The sequence below is a fragment of the Crinia signifera genome, chromosome 7 (genome assembly GCF_055691185.1).
Source record: "Crinia signifera chromosome 7, ASM5569118v1, whole genome shotgun sequence".
Classification (NCBI taxonomy): domain Eukaryota; kingdom Metazoa; phylum Chordata; class Amphibia; order Anura; family Myobatrachidae; genus Crinia; species Crinia signifera.
Genome location: NC_139223.1, coordinates 35,800,793 through 35,823,551, shown reverse-complemented (window position 1 = coordinate 35,823,551; position 22,759 = coordinate 35,800,793). Strand labels below are relative to the sequence as shown.

Genomic DNA, 22,759 nt, shown 5'->3' with positions numbered 1-22,759 from the left:
CCCGTCCCAATCTGCCAATAACTAGAAAGATCTGGAACGGGAGATAGTTGGCACCTTGAAAAACATATCCAATTCCACATGTCATCCTTGACCCAGCATATCTAAGCATTTTTTACTCCGGTCTCCTATAGAAGTAAACCACTTGGTGGAGTTTACTGCCGTTTCTTGGTGGAGTCCAATGCTGGGATTTCTAGACCCATCATTGGTCTAGATCTAGAAAGCGATGCTCTTCTGCAAGTTCGAGGAAAACAGAGGAAGGGCGCTAGGTAGACAATGGAAAGCAGTTTTTTTTACTCACTGCCCTTGAGCTTTATATGGGTCTTCTGTGACTTGAAGGCCACCATCTTGACCCTATGGAAACCGTTTAGATGTGATCTGTCAAGCCAGCAGTTTTGTGGTGCCACCACTCATAACATGCTGCTGGCAGATATCTTGCAGGCCTTAATATCTACTGCAGGTCCGGTTGGCTGGCATATTGTAGAGCTGGCCAGCGAGGGGCTGGTGTAGGAGGCCATCAGCTCTATTCCCATTATCCCACAACCTGACAATCATAGACGACTTTGTTGGTCTAAAAAAACAGCTTCTGTCCAAGATCTCTGAACGGTCCTTGAACACGGTACAGGAGTGCCTCAGGAAAATAACAATATCTCTTCCACAGGCATCTGAGCTTCACATTAACCACCCCCACGTCAGTATGGGGTCTAGCTGTGGTGGGGAAGATAGCAATTATTTCTCTGTAAGGGTTCTTGTATAAAGAGAGGTTGACTATGGAGGCTGTGACCCAGAGATTAAATGCCCCTCATCACATGGTACCACATTTGCTTTGGCCAAAGTTCCAAAACCGATGAGCTTCCGGATTCTTGGGACATGTAAGGGATCGTTTGTATCCGTCATTCCATTCTCTCCCTCCTCTACAGTCTAAGGTTGTTTTGTGGATTTTTTTTTTTATCTAAACCTTAAAGGGACCATCTGTTTCCAAAGGATAGAAAAGACCCTAGGGAGAGCAATTCTGTGACTGTCTGGGACTGGAACCTCCTGACAAGAGACTGGTAACGTCTTGTTGGCCAGCATACATAAGCAATCCTCATGGAAAGAAGCCCAGACGCTTGATGCTTGGTATCCCAGGCTTCTTTGTGAGCCGTGCAGTCTATAAATGGAACAGTTAAAAGTGGTCTAAGACAATCCAGGTTCCTGGGCTGCACTTGCAAGGTTCTACATAATGGAACCCAGCTGTATGTATGAAATATAATGAGCTTGTACATCAGATCTATGTTCCGAGACCAGGGTAGAATCCTATATACTGAGCGGAGAAGACGGGACATGTACACTTCTGTAGGGGCAGGTGACGGGTTGTGTTATGCTTCAGTGTCTGTGTATTAGAAGGTCTAAGTCCTTAGGTCTGTGTATTAGGAGGAATAGGCCTTCGCTCTAATGTATGTGAACTAGTAGAGGGACAGGTCCTGGCTTTTATGTCTGTGTATTAGGACAAGGGTAGAGGTCTGTGTTCCAATGTCTGTTTGTGGGCACATGGTCGCGTGCACTTCTGGCTTCCGGGGTGCATGGACGGGACCCTGCAGCCAGTACCGTGGCAGTAGTGCCTCTGCAGCATACACCTACTGTCTTTAGTACACAGGTGTCAGCGACCTGCCCCCTGCGGGTGACATCACATGCAAAGGAGGCGGGGCCAGCACAGGGTGGGGGGAGCCGTTATGGCCCTGCTGTGCTTTACACATGTGTATTAGGAGGAGGGGAGAGGTACAGGTATATGCCCATAAGTCTGTGTACTAGGAGGAGGGGAGAGGTCTTTTCCCTATATCTGTGTATAAGGTGGAGGGGAATACATATTAAGAGAAACATTACATGTATATGATCTAAGTCTGTTGTTTAGGAAGTCTATGTTCATCTTGCCTATGTATTGGGGAGAGGCTTAGAGAGGAGGGATAGGTATAAGTCTGTGTATAAGGGAAAGGGGTTAAGTCTGTACCTTCTATATTAGGAGGACGGTTAGAGCCCAGTGCATTAGGAGGACAAGTCTCTTAGGCATACAGAAGGGAATTGTACTTCGGCATAACTGTCAGCTTGTAGAAATAGTCAATCAGGACTCCTGTGTGTATTCCGGGTTGCAGAGAGGTCTGTGTGTTGTGGGGGGAGGTGAGGATGGGGATGGTGAGAGTTCTCTGTTGCGAGGGAGGTGAGGGGTCAGTATTTTGTTGGAAGCTGAAGGGTCTCTGTGGGGGGAGGTATAAGTGTTTTTGGGAGCAGGGGAGGTGAGGGGTCTGTGCGTTGCAGGGGAGGTGAAGGTTTCATGTGTTGCAGGGGAGTTGAGAGGTTCTTTGTGTTGCAGGGGAGGTGAGGGGTCTGTGTGTTGCAGGGGAGGTGAGGGGTCTGTGTGTTGCAGGGGAGTTGAGGGGTCTGTGTGTTGCAGGTGAGGGTTTTTTGTGTTGCAGGTGAAGGGATTCTGTGTGTTGCAGGAGAGGTGAGGGGTATGTGTGTTGCAGGGGAGGTGAGGGGTCTGTGTGTTGCAGGGGAGGTAAGGGGTCTGTGTGTTGCAGGTGAGGGGTTCTTTGTGTTGCAGGTGAGGTGAAGGGATTCTGTGTGCTGCAAGTGAGGGGTCTGTGTGTTGCAGGGGAGGTGAGGGGTCTGTGCGTCGCAGGGGAGATGAGGGCTCTGTGTGTTGCAGGTGAGGTGAGGGGATTCTGTGTGTTGCAGGTGAGGGGTCTGTGTGTTGCAGGGGAGGTGAGGGATCTGTGCATCGCAGGGGAGGTGAAGCGTCTGTGTTTTGCTGGGGAGTGGATGGGTTTCTGTATTGGGTTTATGTAGGGCTCCCTGTGTTGTGGGTTCTGGGGCGGTGAGGGTTGGTGAGGTTTCTGTGCGTCGCAGGGGAGGTGAGCGGTCTGTGCGTTGCAGGGGAGGTGAGGGGTCTGTGCGTTGCAGGGGAGGTGAAGCGTCTGTGTTTTGCTGGGGAGTTGAGGGGTTTCAGTATTGGGTTTACATAGGGCTCCCTGTGTTGTGGGTTGTGTTTGTGTATGGGGGGTTGGAGAGGAGGTGAAGATCTTTGTGTGGGGAAGTGAGGGGACTGTGTATTGCGGGGCAGGTGAGGGATCTCTGCATTGGGGTACATTAGGGGTCTGTGTGTAGCGGGGAGGTGAGGGATCTTTGTGTTGTGGGGAGGTGAAGGTCTCTGTGTGGGGAAGTGAGGGCACTGTGTGTTGCGGGGCAGGTGAGGGACGTGTGTTTTGTGGGAGAGGTGAGGGGTTTGTGTGTTGCGGGGGAGAGGAGGGTTCTGTGTGTTGCGGAGGTGAGGGGTCCCTGCATTGGGGTATGTTAGGGATCTGTGTGTGGCGGGGAGGTGAGGGATCTTTGTGTAGTTATGCTTTATCTATGGATACCAGGACTCTTCCAGCTACAAGAGCCTGTATTTCTGCTGCCTCTTACTTGTGCACCTGCCTTGCGTGCATCTGCTTGGAGTAGGGCTGTATCATCTATCCCGAGCTGGGAGTGTGATATGTGGTGCTGTGCAGGTCATGTGTGGTCATTCTATCCCCCCCCCCCCCTCTCTGAGGTTAGTACCAGGCACAGCGCCTCTCATCTCCTCTCCCTGTATCAGCGGGTGACCTGAGGCGGAGGCTGCTGACTCTCACTCCCCGCTCTGATTGTTCTGCCAGGAGCAGGTGTGGGATTTACAGACCCCAGGGCAGAGCAGGCTACACGGGTAATAGTGTGTCAGCTCCAGTCATGCACAGCCTCACCGTCGCGCCACTATGGCAGCCTGCAGCAGAAGGCAATTGCTGGGGACTGCTGTCGCTGCTGTACCCTCCTCCTCCTCCCCTCCAAAATGCACAGATGTTTGCACAAACACAATGCCCAGAAACAGATCAGGACCCATTGCCAGCGCCGAACCCCCCCTGATCCCTTGCCCCAGTTATGCCTTACTCCAGATGACAAATCTAGACCGGGAAAGACTTGATCACCCTTCCTCAGAAGGTTCTTCGAAATGGTCTCTCCAGGCTGGGCAGCTAAGAGGTTAACCAATAGTAATGAGCAAGGCTTTGGCATTATTCCCCCATGCGTGCTTGCCATGTACATTGCATGGGGGGGGGAGCTGTGTTAACCCCTTTTCTTCCTGTGCTGCATTTGGAAAATACATGGAGATCTAGGCAGTGTATAATCTATATGCGATTAAAGTCAGATTTGCAATAATAACCTTTTTCTCAATGTAATTTGCTTTTTTTTTTATGTTGGTACAATAGCTAGTTTCCAGCCAATGAGAGCTCACACTGGGATGGCGAGAGGACTGCCGACTGGATCCCGGCTAGAGTGCTTTTCTTTTCCTCCTGTCAGTAGATGGATTTTTATAGAGCTGGGATATTAATTGATCTCTTCTGACTCCGACCCCTACTCCTCCCCTCTTATCTGAATCCGAAAACCCGCTACTAGCTGTAGGCTTCCGAGACCTTTCAGCGACAATATATGGGGGGATATGAAAGACATTCTGTACGGATGAGAGGGAAGAATCTATTCCCCCCTCCATCCCTCCATCCCATTAGCGTTTTCTAGGAACCCCATATTAGGAACCATTGTAAGATTGACAGATCCTCTCTGGCGGAACTAGGGTTAAGCGCCGGCGAGCTCCCGCCTGCAATGTCTCCCACCTTGTGATGTTGGGAATGTTGCGGTAAGAAGGGCTCACACTTTCCCTACGTCTCATTTGTATGCAGCGCCTGGCTCCACCAAAGCACCTTCTGTGCAGCTTCAAACATACATCATGTAATGATACTGCTGATCTTCCTCTGCACAAATCACTGGGAGGGAGCCAAGCTGCCGGAATGGGGGAGGAGGGAGAATGGCCAGCTCTGGAGAAGTACTGGGTAACCTCAGCTAATGAGGGGCACAGGTGCGGATGTGATGAGCCCGTCGGGAGTCACAATGGAAATGGGGGGGGGGGGGGGTTTTGAATGTGTGCAGCCGCTCTGCTTGATGTGTGATTATGTATCCCAGCTTCCAAGCAGTCAAACCGCGCTGTGGTCATCCGACTGGTGGGACAGGATGGGACTTGTAGTTCCACAAGAGCACTAGGATGCCACTTACGTATTCTTTTATGCTCCGCTCCTTGCCACAGTTGCACGAATGGACAGATTGATATGTGTTGTTGTAACACTAGTCGGTCGGCTTAACAAATGTCGCAACCCCTTCTGTGGCACTCCTGGCTGTCTTGCACTCCCCTTTAGAATGTAAGCTCTCGCGAGCAGGGCCCTCTCTCCTCTTGTGCTTTGCTTAGAATACATACATATCTCTGCCACCCTGATAATTGCTTCAGTGTCCCGTCCCCTGATGTAACTGCATTATTTACCATGTACTTGTCCGACATTGTCTTGTACTGTATTTCGTTATTTGTTTTTTTGCTCATTAGTGTATTGTCAGGCGCTGCGGAACCCTTGCGGCGCCGTATAAGTAAACAATGATAATAAAAGAATTGCCCGATTCAGGCCTGTTCGCTAGGCTGAGTACATGCGCAGCCCGGCGGACAGGTCAGCGCCGCCCCGCAGAACACCAGCTTAACTTTTGTTTCCACCGCTGATCGCTGAAAATGGGACGGGTGCTTATGTCATGTGACGTCAAACGCCCGCCCCAAGCAGCTAACACCACGCCTGCATTCCCTATGAGTTTTACATACCAGTGTGGAGTGTTTATAATCTATATGGTGAGTGCAGGGTGTCTATGGGCACACGGCCAATCTGCGTCTCTCGCTGACTCCCCCCCCCCATGTGGAAGTGTCAGAGTGCAGCAGGACAGTCTGCTGGTGTCAAATCTCAGCATGCTGCAGTCACTACAGGCCTAAGGTGACAGCCTGTTCCAAGTTCCTTGGCCGGAGCCTATCAGCACATTCCAATGGTGTAGACGCGTCCCACCTTGCGTGCAAGTGAGGAGATGCTGCGCTGTTGGGTCAGGAAGTTCATTTAAGGTCTTTATAGCCTTAGATGGTATATGCTAGATATAGGCACATAGTACTTTGTGCAGTTATGTATCATCATAGCCTCTTTTTGTATGTAGACCAGGCATGTCCAAACGATGGACCTCCAGCTGTTGTGAAACTACAAGTCCCATCATGCCTTGCCACAGTTTTGCTAATAAGGAATTCTAAAACTATGGCACGACATGCTGGGATGCGTTGTTTCAAAACAGCTGGAGGGCCACACTTTGGACATGCCTGATGTAGAGTTTTGGTCCAAGCTTGTTGGTTAGATTCCCTTTTTTTTATTATTTGTTCTAGTCAATTGGTGTATGTGGAGTCCACAGCAGCACAGATTATTTCAGGTGGGATGTGCAGTCTTTTGTGGGTGGCACTTAGCTGTGTGATTGTGTTACTGTGGACAGAGGACTGCGTGGAAAGGTGTGCTCATGGGTGGGATTACATATTTGTTAGCATCGGTACCACGTTTCTTACCAGAGCCCTGTCTGTGTAGAGTTTGTATGTCCTCCTGTTTTAGTTCGATTCCTCTCATAATCCCCAAAAAACATAGTGGGTATGCATGTACATGCAGCAAGCAATATAGACTGTAAGCTCTGGTTCAGGGACTGAGAAAATGGTTAGTTACGTCTCCGAGGCATGAGGCACAGTTTACCTCAATCTTCACTGATGTTCCTAAAGAGTTGATAGGTTGCACTGCTGTTCAGCGTACAGATTGGCTGCCGCTACAGCGAGCAGACAGCGGGTGTGCGTTAAAGAGACATAAATCCCTTAGCACGAATTATAAAGCCAGCAGGTCATGTGACAGGATCTGGAGAGAGAGAGGGGGGTGGGAGGGGGTGCAGCCTCAGGGCTGTTTGCACGTTAGTAATGGGACATGAAATGTGAAAACTAGGAATCTACACGAAGCAGAAAACATATGAACGACAACCATAGAAACATACCGTGTCTGTGTATCTGTTAGGTATTAGAATTTCTGAACCGGATAAAGTGAATATAACAGTGTATCTGTAACCTGGTCGGGTTAGTGGGACTAGCAATGGAGCAGGTGAAAACCTTGTATCTGAATTTCTGTTTTTTTTTTCTTCTTCTTTCCTACAGATAACAAGACCAAGTCATGCAGTCTTTTCGGGAAAGGTGTGGTTTCCACGGCAACCAGCAGAACTACCAACCATCTTCACAGGATTCCTCACGCCTGGAGAATTACAGGCATCAAAGTCACCCAGGGCTCAACTGCGTGCGTCAGAGGCAGATCACCAAAGGTTACTATGCCCAAGGGTCCTACCAAGGCTACGAGAACAACACAGGGGAGAAATACCCCCGGGGTGACAAGCCCATGAACGTCCAACAGCTTCAGGGCAGAGTCTCTTTTGCCAGCTTCCCCGAGGGCAACGTGTACCCTGGACAGTATTCCGGGGAAGATGGGCTACAGAATTGGGGGCAGTCTCAGGCTTTGAGTGGTACGAAATATGAGGAAAACATAATAAAGAAGACACCTGGAGAAGGCAGGGGGTACCAAGACCCAGCTACACAGATACCGTTCCGCTCTCATTCTCTGCACCACCCGCAGCAGCCAAATATCCCCTACGCTAAGTTACCCCGCCAGAAAGTCCAAACTGTCCAGAATGACGTCCCATCTTCTCCCCTCTCTTTTTCTCAGTCTTCTCACTTTAACCAGAATTTCCCCACATCCACATATTCCTCTGTGCCCGGAAGCAGCCCAGTATCTCATACCTTTAAGAGCTGCACGGCTCCATCTAACCCTCCTCATGAACGTGCCATGGCTACTCCTGCCCAGCGTGTGCAGTCCATCCATGGCTACCAGGCATCTAGATTGAGTTCCTATGAGCAAACACAACGCCATCATGCGCAGGAAACTTTGCACTACCAGAACATGGCCAAGTACCATGGCCAACATTATAGCCAACAAGGTCAAGCGTACTGTCAGCCTGAGGCTGCCAGCAGGACTCCAGAGCAGTATTATCAAACATTCAGCCCCAGTGCCAGCCATTCCCCAGCCCGCTCAGTGGGCAGATCCCCATCTTACAGTTCTACTCCTTCTCCTCTGATGCCAAACATTGACAACTTTCAGTATAACCAGCAACAGCATAGTGCTAATACATTCCCTATAGGTATTTCTGATCACAGTCACTACATGCCTCTATTGAACCCATCACCAACAGGCACCTCCAGCCCCGAGTCGCAGACTAAAAACTTGCAGAATGACAAAATCCCAGAGACGTTGCTGTCTGACCTGAGTCTGCAAAGCCTCACAGCCCTCACTTCCCAAGTGGAGAACATCTCCAACACCGTCCAGCAGCTACTTCTATCCAAGTCTGGCATTCCTCAGAAGAAAGGGGCCAAGACTTCTCCTAGGACCTCAGAGCAAATGAAGGGTCAGCATTGCAGTTCAGAAAGCAGCGCTTACTCTTCTGAACAAATGGGAACGCCACTTTCAGAAACTCTGGGTACACCACAATCTGTACATGCTGAGATTCAAGATGCAGACTACCTTAGTGGCTCAGAGGACCAACTTGAAAGAAATTACTTGTACTGTGGTCCAGGACAAAGCCCAGGCAGGGCTAGCAGTACTAAAATGAAACCAGAATCCATTTCCACATGCTCTGTGACTTCACCTGACAACCTGTCTACAAAATCCGATGACTCATTTCAAAGCATCCACGCCAACCTTCCCCTGGAGACATTTGCAAAGCTTGTGAGCAGTGACAGGCAGTGTCCTCACTTGCTGGTTAATGCTCTGTCCCAAGAAGAGCTGTCTACAGAAATCATTGTTCTGCAAGATGCTATTGATAATGAAAAAGCTTGGTCTGATTCCCCTGAAATGGATAATAACTCCCCCAAATCACCATTCAACTTAGAAAATCATACTTGTGTAGAATCAGTGGTAAAAAATACATGGGCTGAGCAAGGGAATACACAACTGTTTCCAGATTCTATGAAGAAGTGTACCCCAGAGAAATCTCCTTTGAGGAATCACAATGACTTTGGTGAGGAGTATTATGAGAAAAAGGACTTTCCGTCAGTGCCAGCAAAAGTCGCAGACGCAACAGAAAATTCTGTTGTTCTTAGTATAGAAAAAAATCTTGAGGAGGCCACGTCTAGTGCAAGCTATACCAGCTACTCAAACACAGTGGCAAACACAACTTGTTCAAAGTCCACTGACCCTTTTGACTGGCCAGATAAGAACATGACTGAATCTTGCCTTAGGTGGAAAGAAATTGAGTTGACTTTTCACTCGTCTGATCTCCAGAAAGGTTTGTTTCAAAGCAAGGAGAGTAAAGTTGATGGCCAACTAGATGTTCCTGATGTGGAGACACCACTGGAAAATGACTCTGGGGAAGAGTTTAATAAAGAAGTTGCCGAAGAGATGACTTACACAGCAGATGGCAAAGCAGACAATGAAAAGTGGTTGGAAGATACCAGGGATTGCTACACTGAAGATGATTTTAATGACATCCCAGATCTCCCATCTCAAAAAGAATCCAATCTAGAACCTGAAGACTACTCCTCTTTGTGCGACTTCTCTGAAAGAAAATCTTTCCTATATGATGAATCCCTTACGAAACCGACAAGGGATTCTGAAGCCTTATCATCCATTAATACGCCGGAGTCTATGGAGAACCTAAGCACAGAAGAGCAGAATGATACTGCGGAATCACCACAGCTGTCTGGTAATTCTATCATCTTGCTTGGTCCCACTGTGGAGACCGAGTCGAAAGTTAAAAGCTGGTTTGAATCCACAATTCCACATAGTAACCTGGATGACCCAACCGAGAAGAGCGAAAAGAGCATAGAAGTCAGTTCCTTGGAAACCTCATCTCTTCTGGAAGTAGAAGAAACGGACCTCAAAGTGATAAATATTCAGCTGCCTATTGAAACTGAAGAGGAACTTGACAAGAGACCTCTGCAAGGTCAAAAGAATTTGGGCAAAGAAACAAAAATTGTTCAGTCTGATTCTCTGTTTCAGAACCCATCAGAATCAAATGCCAAAGTTGAGATGGAGGTTGAAGGGAGCCAGGTAGATAGCATAGGTTCAGTAATGCTAGTTGAGAAGACTCCTGTGACTGAGCCAGCAAGAATGTGCACCCGTTCCTCCACTGCAAAGGTCGAGCCTCACGGGTGTAGCCCAAGCATCGGTATAAAAGCACCAAATCAAGACAAAACAACTAAAAGAGGATCATTTGGAGAGAAAGAGCGGGCTCCTTATAAAACTGGTAGGAGAGGTGGGAAGAATTCTGTGAAAATATTGCCAACAACTAATGATGAGAATGTGTTCCTGTTACAAAATAAATCGCCCACCATCATCACTGCTGGTCAGAAGTCTAAAGAAAATAACATCAGCATTCTGAAGGATGAGCGATCCATGATTCTAAGATCTAGAAGCAAAAAACAGGAGCTCTTCCCAACCAAAAGGAGAAGAGGAAAGCGGGGAATGAATTTTGTACTGAAGAAACGGTCATCCCTAAAGAAAATTATAGCGAACAATTGCACTGCATCCGATGCGTTTCAGTTGATGCCAAAAGTCAGGAAAAGGATGAAGCTTTCAAGCTCAGGTGTGGCAATAAATGTGAAACCCACTGAACGTCCCTTGCATTCCCTGAAGAGGAAGTCCAATTTAATTTCTCCAGTTCCAGCGAAAAAAAGGAACTTGATTCTACATGGAAAAAAATCAAAGGAGCAGAAGTCAGAAACCCCATCCAATTTGTTCAAAAAAATTAAGCCAATCAAAAAGGAGAAAGTGAAGCTGACTATCGCTGCAAAGAAGAATTGTAAGGTCATGCTAAGTGCTCCTTCGGTGCGAATGGCGCCAGACGTTTGCTTGAAGATAACATCACGGTCATCCTATCATGGGACCGTGAAAACAAAAGTTTTACCACCTAGAAAAGGCAGAGGTCTTAAACTAGAAGCAATAGTGCAGAAGATGACTTCTCCTAATCAGAAGAAGCAAGGTGTTGCCATTGGAGGAATGACAAATGGCGTGCTGCCTAACAATACTAATTCCAATACTCTTAATCAAGCAAGAGAACTACGAGACAGCAGCTTAGTAATCACAAACTCTGATATCAAGATGAGTCAGGAGGCTAAACAAATCGAGACCCAAAAGTCAGAGCCTGAAATGCACACCGCTGGTTGTCGTGGTTCAAATAGTAGGCCCTTGAAAGGAAAACCTCTTCTCAAGAAGAAAGGGACTTCAAATTCTCTTCATGGTCAAGTTAGTACACTTACTGTGGCAAAGCCAGAAGGGAACTGTACAAGTACAAAAAGGCCAAATGTTGTTCCTAAAAAAAAGTCCAGGAGAGGAAGATCTAAAAGTTCCCAGAGCACTTCCAAGTTGACCACAAAGAAGCTCATGGGGGCTTCTCCTTCAGTGCTTCTAACTCCTAGAGATAAAGCACTGTCGGAAAATGCTCTGTTAGCCAAGAAGTCTCCGTCAAATGATTGCAAGTATTTGAAACTCAAAGAGGGCTCCTGTGTGCCTGATGCATCTGAGGAGACTTTCTCACAAACCAGATCTAGGAAAAAAACAAAGTATCCCAATTTCAATAGCTACACTAAGAGACAGCGTAAGTGTTCTCCTCGAAATAAGTCAACAAGCCAAACTCCAGCAACCAAGCGAAGGACAAAGAGGCAAAACATCCCTCATGTTTCCCCCAAAGAGCCTGAAATTAAACTAAAGTATGTGTCCTGCAAACCAGTGCGGGCTGAAAGTAGAGTTCGGTTCTTTTCCCCATATGTTCAGGTGGAGAAACGAAATGCATTCACCACCACTTGCACTGTAATCAACACCGCTGGGGAAGAGACCCGATTTCTAAAGGATAGAAGTGTGGTGCAGGCATCATCTCAGTCTGCCACATTTGAGAACCAGGGCTCCCTACCCTTTTCATCCAGAATGCAGCTAGGACCTCTGGTCTGCAAGTCTGTGAGCTCCGGTTGCCTCCTCTGCTGTCTGTGCCGTTGCCCGGCCAATTATAAAGACTTGGGTGATCTCTGTGGGCCTTATTACCCTATGGACTGTTTACCTAATAAGAAATCTAGAGCGAAAGATAAACACCAAACAGAGGACACCTTGTTGGAGAAATCCTCCAAAGTGATGGATTCCATTTGCACAGCAGGCAGTGGGAGGACATCTTGCATTGACAGTGGTGCCACTGACCTGGTCAAACACAACACTCTACGCTCCAGTGCCCGGGGAATGCTCAGGAAGCTGCCCAGCTGTTACTGCTGTAATAAAAAAGCAGAGGGAACAGAGACTGATAAACTTAGGAAACACCAGTGCAGCAAGACCACAGATCTTCAATCACTGGAACCAGAAACACAGGAGCATTGGGTTCACGAGGCCTGTGCGGTGTGGACCAGCGGAGTCTACCTGGTGGCTGGAAAACTGTATGGCGTTCATGAAGCTGTTCAGATGGCAGCAACTGTGGTAAGTGCCCTTGTTTGTCAAACCTTGCCTGCAATTAACAGTAATGTCCTACTGCTCCTGGGTGCTTTTCATTCTGAGCTCCTTGAGGTCCCCATCCACTAGTGCATAGGTTCCCAAATGCAGTCCTTAAGGCACCCCAACGGTCCAGGTATTAAGTATTTCCATGCTTGGCCACAGGTGACTTAATTAGTAACTCAGTCTGATTTAACCATCTGTGCTGAGCCATGGATATACCTAAAACCTGGACCGTTGGGGTGCCTAGAGGACCGTGTTTGGGAACCTCTGCACTAGTGCGATGTAGGCCCTTTTCCTCTGATTCTGAGGCATCGGTCTGAGGAATCGGATGAACTCCTAGAGATAACGCTTAATCAGATAATGTTCTGTCAGCCTATAAATTTCAGTCCAGTGAATGCTTCCATTTGTGTATTATAAAAGGCTTGCATTTAAATATTTAAATGAGAACATAAGGCGCACAACTTTTTGGCTGCACTGCCCCCGGAGTCTGGCAAGCCTCGTTACACTGTAATGCTCATAATTGTGATGTTACATAACAGTCGCATAACGATTCTATTAACATCCTGTGCACGTCATGATTTATTTTTACGTCACCACGTGTACATTACAACTTGCAATCACAGGGGAAAGTGCTAAAATAATTGCTGAACAACATGAGGTGCTCCCTCTGGTGGAAAAAGGAAACCGCATTATGAGGTTGTGAGGATTTTTAAATTTTTTAACTGTTTTAAAAATAAAAGAATATCTTGTGCCTCAGTGACATTGCTAGTATACATGATAGGCCACATTTTAATCAAGATCGGTGTAGCCCGCAAAATGGCTTCCTCCGTTGTGGGTTTTTTTTTTTTGGGGGGGGGGGGGGGGATGGTTTCAATGTGATCTTCGCTACACTAATGCTTCTAGTGTCAACAGTGGGTCTTAAAATTTCTATCCATAGACTACGGTGGATCAGTGTTCTAAATGCAAGCCACTTGTTATGGTCATTCAAGGTAGCCTGGTTGCCGTCCTTATCTGTGAGTGCTCAGGAGGTACACAGTTACGCAGATGGGCTTGAAGGCTTTATTCTTTCACATAACAACTGGGGCTCTATGAGCCGAACAACACCCAGGATCTTGTAATTGTGTTGTGTGCTCGCCAGGCAACAGGCTACACAAAACCTGCCCTGCGTATCGCCCAACCCCTTCCATAAAATTCTTCCCATCTGTTATTAGCACAGAAGAAAATGTGTAAGCAAGAACTACAGCTAACGTCTTGTAATAAAAGAATACATCCCTTTCTCCAAGCCCGCAATTTCACGGCCTACAGAATATTTATTTATTTTAAAGCTTAAGGTATTTGGTCTATAATCCATTTATGCCAGCAGTACCAGATTTGCATTATTATTATTTTATGTTATTCATGACTTATAAAGACCCCCCCAGCATACCTTCCGCCACAGTCAAAAAATTACCTCAGCAGCTGGTTCATATTCTACCACGTTCAAAGAATTACCTCAGCAGTTGAACAAATTCAAGTGGTGGTACAGCCTAGATGAGTAGGCCCAAGCCTTGGCCTAAATAAATACAGCAAACTGGCCAAGGGTTTAGTCTCACAAGCAGCAGGGCCGGTCTAAGGCTTCCCGGCACCCCACGCAAATATTCACTCTATTGCCACCAATACCTATTTTTCAGCCCCTGACGTGAAAGTGTGGAGGTGGCTTCCTGGAAGTTCTACAGCCAACACCTGCATTAAGTACAACAAGGATGTCTTCCTCATAGACATCCTTAATTTTGTGATAAGCTGTGTACACATGCATTGATTTTTGTCTATTTTCGATTCGATTTGCTTGTAGAGGCAAAATCGAATCCACGTCGAATGGTTTTTAGGACACTTTCGATCTGCATTCGATTTGATGCGCGCTCCCGTTTTCTCAAAATCAAACAGAAAAATCTACTGTGCAGCCAAGTAAATATCGAATGTGCACAATGTACCATGAATGTAAATCAAATTCGATATCGAATGCCAAATTGAATGGGAAGATCTAATAGAAAATCGAATCTAACATCGAATCAAAAGCAAATCGAAGCATGTGTACATAGCTAGAGACAGACCTGGTGGCAGAGGAGCCCCCAGATCCCCGCGTCCTATGCAGCTGCATCAGACATCTGCCTGGGATACATCTCTGAACCAGGCCTACAGACCTGAGGCAGACAAAAGTTCTTCAAATCTACAGAATAGCAGTTGTAGCTGAGTGCGTACTTGACCCAGTGTCTTTGGCATATGCATACTGGACTTCCATTTTGCCAAAGATCTTACTTAGACATATTTTTTTTGTTTATACATAGATGGCGGCAACTTATTCATTCCTCCACACCCGCATTTTACCTCAGATTTCTGACACTAAGAAATGTTTTGTTGTACATCCAAGTGAAGAGATAAGATGATAAACAATGAAACATGGCATTATTTGTAGAAAACCTTGGCTACAATGAGCCGGTTTGCTACGCACAGTAACAATAGATAATAGGGTAAACTGTGTTTTGCAGCATCTTTTGTTGACGCCTGAGAACACATTATTAAGGGAACATTACCACAATAATATTATTTATTTCATGGTGATCGGTGTTATTACTTGTCAGATATTAAAAAAAAAAAAATTATATATTAAAATAGCTAAATTGCAAGTTATTCTTCCCCCTTTAATTGTGTGTCGGTGCCTCCGCTGAAACGCCTGCACCATAAGTCTACCTCGCCACCTAGTGGCTGAAGCGAGCCGCTGCATTATAATTGCTGAATGAGGGGGCCTCTGTTATAAAGCCAACCATTTGCAAGCTTGGAGCCAGTGCGGAGAAGGATCAGATCCGATCACATGGCAAATTGGTTCTCAAATGAATGCGGCACTGCAGGTGGGGCAGAGGTAAAACGTGCAGAGAGAGTTATAATTGGGAGGGGTGTGTTAAAACTGAAATCTAAATTCAAATGTAAAAGTAAAGCAGACACTTTGGTACTTATTTCCTAGCACAGCGCCCATCGCATAAGATTGTATGCCTTAAGGCATACAATCTATACAATTGAAAAGATTTTTAATTGTATGTACAATATCGCATCTTAAGGCCCCCATACATTAGTCCTAGGGACAAGTCGGACCTGATTTCACCCTGCAGCTCCCCGGGAGGGGGACACACGATCATATGCAGTCCCTGGGGAGCTGCAGGAGGAGGGAGCCATGCGGGGAAATCAGCGGGCGGGGGATGCCGGCTAATAGCAAGCCGGGCAGGAGGAGGCTGTTGTGGTGGGGTGACAGCGGGAGCAGGGCGCCGGGCAGGGAGGATGACGCACGCTGGCTGCCGGGCAGCGGCGGGAGCCGGCCCGGGAGGAACAAACAGATAATTAAGAGAAAAAAAAATCCCATACAGATGACTAGCAAACCATTGATTGGCTGAGACCTCTCTCAGCCAATCAGCGATTAGCTGAGAGAGGTCTCAGCCAATCAATGGCTTGCTAGTCATCTGTATGGGCTTTTTTTTTCTTTCAAGTTATCTGTTCCTCCCGGCTCGCGCCGCTGCCCGGCAGCCAGCTTCATCCTCTCTGCCCGGCGCCCTGCTCCCGCTGTCACCCCACCACAACAGCTTCAAGTGCCTCCTGCCCGGCTCCCTATGCAGCCTCCCCCTGCTCGGCTCTCTATAGCCGGCATCCCCCGCCCGCTGTCATCCCCCGCACGGCTCCGGGGGTGGGCTGCACATAAGATTTAGCAAATCCAGCAAATTTAGCTGCAGCCCGTCCGACCTCCCGACCCCGATCCGATGCGCACGGGACCGCGCATCGGATCGGAGGGGGTGTCTGCAAGTGCGATTTGAGCCGATTTCACGGCCCGAATCGGGTGAAATCGTGCCCAAATCGCATAGTGGATCTCATCTTATGGATCTTATGCATCCATAAGATGCATGAGATCCATAAGATAAAAGATCCATCAACACCAACCCAAAGTGTGGCGAGCGGCGGCGGCACGCGTCCTCCGACCTTTTCATACCCCCACTATCCACGTTGGTGTGGAGTTGATTCTATATAGTGTGGCGAGCGCAGCGAGCCACCGAGCCCGAAGCATGGCGAGCGGACGCGTAATACCTGTGAAGTAATGCGCGTCCCCTCGCTGTGCTCGTCACACTATATAAAATCAACTCCACGTCAACGTGGATAGTGGGGGTATGAAAAGGTCGGAGGACGGGTACCGCCGCCCCTCGCGGGCTCGCTGCGCTCGCCACGCTTCGGGTTGGTGTTGATGGATCTTTTATCTTATGGCTTCCATGAGATCCATAACAGGAGATCCATAAGATGCGATATTGTACATACAATTAAAAATCTTTTCAATTGTATAGATTGTATATCTCGTCGATCTCGTCCATGCACAAACATAAGATGCATGCAATGCTTGCGATATCGTCCCGACACATACAATCTAGATCGTGGGCGCCGTGCTAGGAAATAAGTACCGACATTATTTACCCTGCACAGAAACAAAATAACTCATCCAAATCTAACTCTCTCTACACGTGCCACACCTGCAGTGCAGCATGGTTTTGACTTTTTTGTCCTGGGAACAGGTCTGAATTAGGCCCATAGTGTTTGGCTGTCAGGGGCACCCCCATCCTATTCACTATTAATTTAAAGCGAATGGACTCTCAATGTTTGGTGATTGGCGCATGTGCCAGTCCTTGACTTCGAGAGAACTCACAGTGCCCCTAAGTTGCAGCATGCCAGTGGACGATGCTGGATAGCGTTCCCGAAAACGGGGAGGGGGGGTTCTGCCCCATTTTTTTTTCGGTGCCTGAATCTTCCGATTTACTGGCCCCTACTACAGACAGTAGACTGCCACTCTGAGAGGCCAATGGCTTACATCCAGTGGTGACGCTGGTTTTTGCAGCACTCATATCTGTGGGCACCTTTTGCTATCTGACACTCATTGTGGCAGTAGCATATATGAACAAATAGCACCATGAGTAAGGTGTCTGACTGCAATATGGAATGCCATGGGTTCAAATCCTGGGTGTGACAGTAGTAGCATATATTTACTTAACTGCTGCATACAAAGACACAGTAGCGATGCAAATAGAACACAACTCTAAAAGAGGCAAGCATTTGTCAAAATGTTAGTGCATAAGGAAGGGATTCAGTCAGTTACCATTTGGGGAAGGTAATGGGGGAGTGATAGCATAAATTTAGGCGTGTCACAACCATTTTGGGGGTGTGTTATTGCTTGCTTCTGTATTTCTATATGCTGTATGCGTCCAGCGTCTTGCTACCAGCAGCCATGTTTACGCGGGACATTGACCGTGCAGCACACAGTCATTGTTTTCCTGTGGTTGTATCTTTGTACGCAAACAGTGGGACTAGTTATGGATAATAATAATAATAATTTTAGTTTCATATCGCTCTTTCTCCAATAGGACTCAAGGCGCTTAACAGATAGAATGAATGTAATACAATACAGGAACAATGAAGTACAGCAAAAGCTTTTCAGAAAAATACTTAAGGGAATGAAGAAAATGCTTGAGTAAACAGGAAAGTCTTGAGTCTGTTTCTGATCTATAGGATATTAGTCTGTTTTTGATCTATGGATCTATATACATACAACTCCCGGTAGCTGCCACATTTGCATATCTTCGCAAACTCACTGCATACATATTCACAGCTGCAAATGCATTTGTATACAGAGGGCCTGATTCATAATTCCATGGTGCCCAAAGTGCTTTTTTCCCAGCACCCGATGTGGCATCGCAGATGGCATGTGATATCGGGTGCTGGAAGACTGCAGGCAGTGGCATAGCACAGAGCTGGGAAGGGGGGGTCAGCAGAGGTGGTCGAAAAAACAATTGGCAATCAGCCTCACATTTAGATGGCCGCTGAGAGAGCTCTCAGCCAATCAAAGGGCCAAAAAGTGTTTTAATTGTTTTTCTGAATTCTGCCACTGCCGCTGACCCCTACCGCACGTGCTCCTGCACTACATGGACGCCCACATCCAGCGCTCCTGCCTCCCCAGAGCTGCTGCCGCCAATCTCATTACGAGTGATCGCATTTGGTTAAGAACGCATGTGGCTCATGCCATTCGATAGATACGATGTGCAGCACGCGACCGGCGGGTCCGCGCATTTTGTTGGATGACCCATTCGACGTTCATACAAACCTTCAATTTATCGCACAGATGCAGTTGAAATCGAAGGATTGTATGCAATATTGCCCTAGTGTATGGGCACTATAAGCCAAAGTAGGCAGATCTGCCGATAAACGTATTGTAATTCCTGGAATATAGTTGGTCAGAACATATATACGGACATGTCTGGCCTCATTCTAAGGGATGATTTACTAAAGCTTCTTAAAATTAAAAAAAAGTGATATTGCTCATAGCAACTAATAGGATTCTGGCTATGAGTTCTCTGTCGCGTCCAAAAAAAGGATAGAACAAATCTGATTGTTTGTCTGGGCAACATCATTTCTTTTCATTTCCAGAAGATCAAGTTCTGCCACTTTCACACACGTGACCTGGTAATATGCTGGGTCTAGCAAGCTGGCAAATTCCACAGTCTCAAGGTGCCCATACACTTGTCCTATTTGGGCCGATTTTACCCGATCCCAACGGATCGGGCTGAGAAATCGGTCCAAAACAGATGTGTTTGATGTCCTCCTCTGGTCCGATGCGTGGCCCAATACTACCTGTCCGACCTGGTCCCCCTTCCGGCGGCGGGGAGAGTGGTCGCATGCGATCCTGTCTCCTGGGAAGGTCCTGGGCGGGGGTCAGATGCCCATACACTGCTGCAATACATCCCAGTAGTGTATGGCCACCTTCAGCTCTGTGACCGTGGTGAGGAGCAGAGTTGTAGGGGGACCTGGGACTTTATTCCCAAGTTGTTTCCTTTTGCACATGCAGGATCCCAGGTTGATGAGCCCTCACGAGCTAAAACCTGGGATATACCGTAGCTGCGTATATTATAGGGGTGTAACTCTGCACCTGGGTAAAACCATTTTGCAGGTGCGGAGATGTAACGGGATGTAAGTTGGCATCCTGACCGTAGAGATGGTGCGGTCAGAAGACTGGTGCCAGAATCCCGACATTGCTCAGAATCTTGGCAGTCAACACTCGGAACGTATTTCCCAATATGGATGGGGGGGGATTAGGGTTAGGCTATTGGAGGGGAGGGTTTCTTGAAGATGAGTGACTGAAGGACTGTGAACATTGACTCTATTGGTAAAAAGACAAAAAGGGGGACTTATCTTAATATATTAAAGGAGGGACTCCGTATCGAGCGAGTTCCAAAAATCACAAACGGCAGATGCAGCGTGCGTACATCAAGTTTCAAAGGAAGGCCGGTCGCATATCGGAAAAATGCAATCACTCATTGACAGTGGCGAGCACTGAGGGGTGGCGACATTTAGGGGGAGCGGTCCTTGCCTCAACAACGCAGCGTTTAGGGGGAGTGGTTTGCACTTGTGCCCATGCACGGGTTTCCAGAGTGCAAGCACTTATTGGAAGGATGCTATCGCACTTTGACAGCAGCGGGTGTTGAGGGGGCAGCGCAGCAGTTGTTAAGGGGAGTGGCCCGGACCACGCAGGCATGTACAGAGCATTTTTGGGGTGGATGTGTGTCGTCTATACTCAATATAATCTCTTAATATAAACATTGCTTTTACTTTAGGTACTTAATGGGCCAAATAGTTCTCATCTGCCGAGGGAAATTTACTAAGATGTGAGTTCTATTTCACAGGGGATGTTGCTATAGGCAACCAATCGGAATGTACTTATTTATTTAGGACCATCTTTGTAAATTTCCCCCTATATTTCTACATTTCAGCCTCAGTATAGGGCAGGGTTAGACTGCAGTACAATATCCGCTTCCTTATCCCCTATGCACGGTGCGGTGTTACCCCTCTCCTGCCCTGACAGCGGGGGGAGGCGCCACACACAACAGGAGGACTAGCAGCGCAGTGAGACGTTATTTTCCTCCTGGTTTGTGTAATGAATTATTTTCACTCCATGATTGCATGACAGGGCAGTGAGCAGCGTGGCACTCGCTCTGTGCTGTGCTCTGGCAGGTCTGTAACCAATCAGTCATTTCCTTTCATGAGTCTTAACTTGCACTCGACTGATCAAAGCTCCTATCTGGTTGCTAGGGGATACAGTACGTGTACCATTTACACCTTGCTATTACATAACCCTTTTTATTATTTTTTTGTCAGAGCTTTGAGTAGTCCTTATATGTCACTATGGTAACAGCAAAGCCTGCTGGTCGAAGGTGGCATTAGCATATCTGAGAACCTCACGCTTTTACCCTTCACAAGCCGAGGCGGAACAAAATGGTCTGGATACAAAGGATTTCCAGAACAACACCAGCAGCTATTGCAATAATTATTATAATTACAGCGCTCCCTGGATACTATGGCGGCTTGCAGCACATTACAGCCAAAACCATTTTGTCACCTACACGGAATAAAAGATTGCTGGGGTTAAGTGCTCCACCCATGCAATGATTTGCCTGCTGCAATGTGATCATAGCTGGTGACATCATATGACATTAATGAGCTTAAGAGATGCAGCCAGCCCCAAAAGTCACATGATCAGCTGAATCTGGCCATTTCTGATTGCCCACCACTTGTGCCTCTTGCTGTGTGTGGGCATTAATCAGTCCTTCCACCGGGCATGCTAAAAATCTCAAGTATTCTATTTAGATTATTCTGTGTGTGCACAAATCACTCGGTTGTAAGACTGTTTATGAAATAAATCATTCAATTAAAATTCATGCTGATGCGTTTTGTGGGCAGCTTAAGGCCTCGTCTACAATGGCATCAGTATGTACGCTTGTACACAGCGTGGCGGGACTCACGTTGGTTCTAACCACTGGTGCTGGTGGCGCAAGTTTCCTTATAATACCTGTTCTAAGAGTTCAGGGTGGTCAGAAGGGTTTTGAGGAGTTTGAGGACATTTTGGATTAGAGGGGTATGGAGTTTGAAGACAGGGGATCAGAGGAGCGCTGAGTTTGGGGATGTAGGAATAGAGGGGTAGGAGTTTGGGGATAGAGGGGCATTAAGTTTGAGGGCCTGTGGTATCAGAGGAACCTGGAGTTTTGGGACGTAGTGCTAGAGAAGCATGGAGTTTGGGGACAAATGGGATTAGAGGAGCGTGGAGTTTGGGGACAGATGGGATTAGAGGAGCGTGGAGTTTGGGGACAGATGGGATTAGAGGAGCGTGGAGTTTGGGGACAAATGGGATTAGAGGAGCGTGGAGTTTGGGGACAGATGTGATTAGAGGAGCGTGGAGTTTGGGGACAAATGGGATTAGAGGAGTGTGGAGTTTGGGGACAGATGTGATTAGAGGAGCGTGGAGTTTGGGGACAAATGGGATTAGAGGAGCGTGGAGTTTGGGGACAGATGGGATTAGAGGAGCGTGGAGTTTGGGGACAAATGGGATTAGAGGAGCGTGGAGTTTGGGGACAGATGGGATTAGAGGAGCGTGGAGTTTGGGGACAAATGGGATTAGAGGAGCGTGGAGTTTGGGGACAGATGGGATTAGAGGAGCGTGGAGTTTGGGGACAAATGGGATTAGAGGAGCGTGGAGTTTGGGGACAGATGTGATTAGAGGAGCGTGGAGTTTGGGGACAAATGGGATTAGAGGAGCGTGGAGTTTGGGGACAAATGGGATTAGAGGAGCGTGGAGTTTGGGGACAGATGGGATTAGAGGAGCGTGGAGTTTGGGGACAAATGGGATTAGAGGAGCGTGGAGTTTGGGGACAAATGGGATTAGAGGAGCGTGGAGTTTGGGGACAGATGGGATTAGAGGAGCGTGGAGTTTGGGGACAAATGGGATTAGAGGAGCGTGGAGTTTGGGGACAAATGGGATTAGAGGAGCGTGGAGTTTGGGGACAGATGGGATTAGAGGAGTGTGGAGTTTGGGGATAGATGGGATTAGAGGAGCGTGGAGTTTGGGGACAAATGGGATTAGAGGAGCGTGGAGTTTGGGGACAGATGGGATTAGAGGAGCGTGGAGTTTGGGGACAGATGGGATTAGAGGAGCGTGGAGTTTGGGGACAAATGGGATTTGAGGAGCGTGGAGTTTGGGGACATGGGAATGGAGGGTAGGAGTTTGGGGATAGAGGGGCATGGAGTTTGAGGGCGTGTGGTATCAGAGGAGCATGGAGTTTGGAAACAGATGGGATTAGAGGAGTGTGGAGTTTGGGGACAGATGGGATTTGAGGAATGTGGAGTTTGGGGACAGATGGCATTTGAGGAGCGTGGAGTTTGGGGACATGGGAATGGAGGGGTAGGAGTTTGGGGATAGAGGGGCATGAAGTTTGAGGGCCTGTGGT

At 47.6% G+C, this 22,759-nt stretch overlaps 1 protein-coding gene across 4 annotated transcripts in view; it reads left to right on the top strand.

Moving 5' to 3' along the window:
• The window catches only part of RAI1 (retinoic acid induced 1), a 123,514-nt gene that overhangs the window by 89,670 nt on the left and 11,085 nt on the right, over nucleotides 1-22,759 (top strand). For all 4 annotated transcript variants that reach the window (XM_083152814.1, XM_083152813.1, XM_083152815.1 and 1 more), the window contains one exon: nucleotides 7,070-12,413. In XM_083152814.1, coding sequence (XP_083008940.1) covers nucleotides 7,086-12,413 — 5,328 coding nt within the window. In that variant the 5' untranslated portion in view covers nucleotides 7,070-7,085. The remainder of the gene's footprint in view (nucleotides 1-7,069; nucleotides 12,414-22,759) is intronic.